Below are 3,058 nucleotides of genomic sequence, written 5' to 3'. Positions count from 1 at the left end.
AAGATTGCTCAGTTTTTGGGTGTTCTAATAACATTTTTTATGATTTAATCATGTGGATATATGGTAAAAATTTAAAGACTTCTTTTTTCATTTGTCAAAATTATATGGTGGTGCAGAAGAGAGAGCTGAAATAGTGAACTTCTTACATATATAATCATAAACTAATTCATTCTCCAGCATATGGCCTGAGGTTTTTCTCTCTTCATCCAAGCTTTCCAATCTAGAAATCAAGGGAACAAAAGTGTGTGGCGGCATGCATCATAGTTACCCTGATTTTTGTTTTTATAGCAAGTTCAAAAAAAAAAATTAGTTTGAGATGATCTAGTCAAAATAAATTTACAACATGAAAAATGCACTTCAATTAAAATGAATTTTGAACAATATTGAGATGTGCATATATATGATAGTTATGCAGATGGAGATGTGATCATTTCTGCCACAATATTATTGTACAAGAACTTGAAGAGAAGGATAGACTTAATTTTATATTCATTTAATGCTGCTCCTGTTAAATTTCTTCTTGGAGAATTATTGTTTTTCATTTTAAGGGAGGGAGAGTCAGCCAATTAACATGCTGGCAAGTTACACAAATTCTTGGTTTTTCATCAGGAACAATATTAAGAAAAGCTGGAAAATCTATGAAAATTAGTCCTTCAACCCAAGTATAATTTGATATTTGAAAAAAATAACTTTCTACGTCTTACAAGGAAATTGCTAGTATATATATACATTTTTCTTGGATCTTCACCCCTTTCAGAATTTCTAATAAAAAAAGGAGAAGGTTTAATTTGCAATGCTATGCATTTCAGTAACTATCAAAGATATTGAATCTTTAAAGTAAAATTAAAACCCAAAATAAGGCTTATAATTAAATCCATTAATTATGAAAATGGATTTTCTTCTTGTATAAATTTGATAATTGGATAAAAATATGCACATGCTAATGTGGCGTGATAATTGGATTGCAGGACTCAAGGCCTAGCAGGATCAGAAAATGAATTCTTTTACACACGTTCCTCCTGGTTTTCGATTCCATCCTACCGATGAAGAACTTGTCCATTACTACCTTAGAAAAAAAGTAAATTCAAGAAGGATTGACCTAGATGTCATTAAGGATGTCGAGCTTTACAAGATTGAGCCATGGGATCTTCAAGGTAGTACTGCATAAAATTCTTGTAAATACCCTATTTCAAGAATATTTGGAGACCATGAAAGTTCACTAACTATTATATGTTTCTTTTGCATATAAACAGAACTGTGCCGAATAGGAACCGAGGAGCAAAATGAATGGTACTTTTTTAGCCACAAAGATAAGAAGTATCCTACTGGGACTCGCACAAATAGAGCCACTGTTGCAGGATTTTGGAAAGCAACAGGTAGAGACAAGGCAATTTATTCGAAGCACGACTTGATCGGAATGAGGAAGACCTTAGTCTTTTATAAAGGTCGAGCTCCGAATGGACAGAAATCGGACTGGATTATGCATGAGTACAGACTTGAAACAGATGAAAATGGGACTCCACAGGCAAGTATAATCATAAAAATTTCTTCATTTAGTGTTTTCTTGCAAGCCATTAATTTTTAAGTCTTAACCATAGCTGCACAATTTTTTTCAAGTGTGAAAGTTTTTTTTTATATGTAATTTTGTTGCAGGAAGAAGGTTGGGTTGTGTGCAGGGTGTTCAAGAAGAGAATACCAACGATGCCAAAAGTGAGTGAGCATGAATCAGTTTGCTGGTATGATGATCAAGTTGCATTCATGCATGACTTGGATTCACCAAAGCAAAACTTCCAGCCTGACTTAGGTTATCAATTCCCTTACTCCTGCAAGAAAGAGCTGGATTTTCAGTACCAAATCCCTCATGATCACTTCCTCCAGCTCCCACTTCTACAAAGTCCTAAACTTCTGCAATCGGCTCCTACATTAAGTTGCAATTCCATCAATGCTGCATATGGCCTAGACATAAACCAGACAAGCACTTTTCAATCCTCAACACTCACACAAGAAGATCACGTTCAACAAACACATGAGCAAAGATTTCCCACCATCTATGGTAACAACAACAGCAATCATGAGCAAGCAGTTGATCAAGTCACAGACTGGAGAGTGCTTGACAAATTTGTTGCTTCTCAATTGAGCCACGAAGATGTGATCAAGGAAACTAACCACCCAAATGCTAGCAACAACATTTTCAACACATCATCAGTCCACGCAGCAAACATACTTGTTAGACACTTGAATAAGCAAGAAGCATCCGTGCAGGAAAACGCCTCGACGTCAACCTCCAGTTGTCAAATTGATCTATGGAAGTGATGATATCCAGCCAAAATCTATGATTCATGGCATAAACTGATCATAGGATGTTTCAGTTTGAAAGCCAAGGGAAATTATTATGATTTTAATTAAGTTCCTGTACATAATAAAACATAAAACAACATATGTAGCTTTAACTGTTGTTGTCCTAGCTATAGCACATATATAAATTAAGTTAATTAATACAACAAAACTAGACTATCGAAAACCATTATGTTTAATTTCTTGTAAGATGAAATGTTTCTTAAGTGGATTGTGGGAGCTGAGAGTTGGTGTGAGTAAAGGGGTACTTCAAGCAAGTACGTAAAGGTTTAATATTGTGTAGCCTATGGTCTAGCGGCCATGTACGTGCTGTTTATGGAATCTATGAGATTATCGATATCAAATCTGCCTGTAATTTCAACTTTGAAATATTAGAATGAAGCCTTTCTGTTCTTCTTGCCGCATTTGTGCGAGGTAGTATTTTCGTATAAGATCACTCAAGCTCGAGACATCACCTTCTTAATTATATATTGGCAGGATATGAGTAGCATTAATTAAGCCGAAGGCCCTGGCCTTAGATAAAGAAATACATTATTGGACCGACCACCTTATCTTGGAATTTCAGCTATACAAATCTATGATATAGCATGATGAAAGCATGCATTTTTACAATATATATCATGATATCATAAATTCATGATAAGTTCATGCTTTGCTGAGAAGTTTGGCAAATGCACGTATGTGAATTATATATGCTCCCTTT

At 34.9% G+C, this 3,058-nt stretch overlaps 1 protein-coding gene and 1 long non-coding RNA gene across 3 annotated transcripts; one reads left to right on the top strand and one right to left on the bottom strand.

Moving 5' to 3' along the window:
* Positions 1 to 881: 881 nt before the first annotated feature.
* On the bottom strand, positions 882 to 2,180 carry LOC127904351 (uncharacterized). The gene is made up of 2 exons (XR_008057418.1): positions 2,046 to 2,180; positions 882 to 1,956 (listed from the first exon to the last, which is right to left on the bottom strand). It is a non-coding gene; the product is annotated as an uncharacterized LOC127904351 (long non-coding RNA).
* Positions 995 to 2,753, top strand: LOC7481816 (NAC domain-containing protein 7). Of its 2 annotated transcripts, none has more exons than XM_024586351.2 (3): positions 995 to 1,154; positions 1,254 to 1,525; positions 1,654 to 2,753. In XM_024586351.2, exons 1-3 carry the CDS (start codon positions 995 to 997, stop codon positions 2,311 to 2,313), a joined length of 1,092 nt encoding a protein of 363 aa, XP_024442119.1. In that variant the 3' UTR covers positions 2,314 to 2,753. The 2 variants fall into 2 exon arrangements, with proteins under 2 accessions (XP_024442119.1, XP_052303392.1); XM_052447432.1 differs by having other exon boundaries at positions 1,254 to 1,529; positions 1,658 to 2,753.
* Positions 2,754 to 3,058: the final 305 nt, after the last annotated feature.

This window comes from Populus trichocarpa, chromosome 15, assembly GCF_000002775.5.
Source record: "Populus trichocarpa isolate Nisqually-1 chromosome 15, P.trichocarpa_v4.1, whole genome shotgun sequence".
Classification (NCBI taxonomy): Eukaryota; Viridiplantae; Streptophyta; class Magnoliopsida; order Malpighiales; family Salicaceae; genus Populus; species Populus trichocarpa.
The sequence above is the reverse complement of the archived record's forward strand: the minus strand, read 5'-3'. Positions and strand labels throughout refer to the sequence as shown.

Coding starts and splice junctions, on each gene's coding strand:
- LOC7481816 (XM_024586351.2), top strand. CDS start 995: ATGAATTCTTTTACACACGTTCCTCCTGGTTTTCGATTCCATCCTACC. Junction 1,155..1,253: donor TGAGCCATGGGATCTTCAAG/GTAGTACTGCAT, acceptor GCATATAAACAG/AACTGTGCCGAATAGGAACC. Junction 1,526..1,653: donor ATGAAAATGGGACTCCACAG/GCAAGTATAATC, acceptor ATTTTGTTGCAG/GAAGAAGGTTGGGTTGTGTG.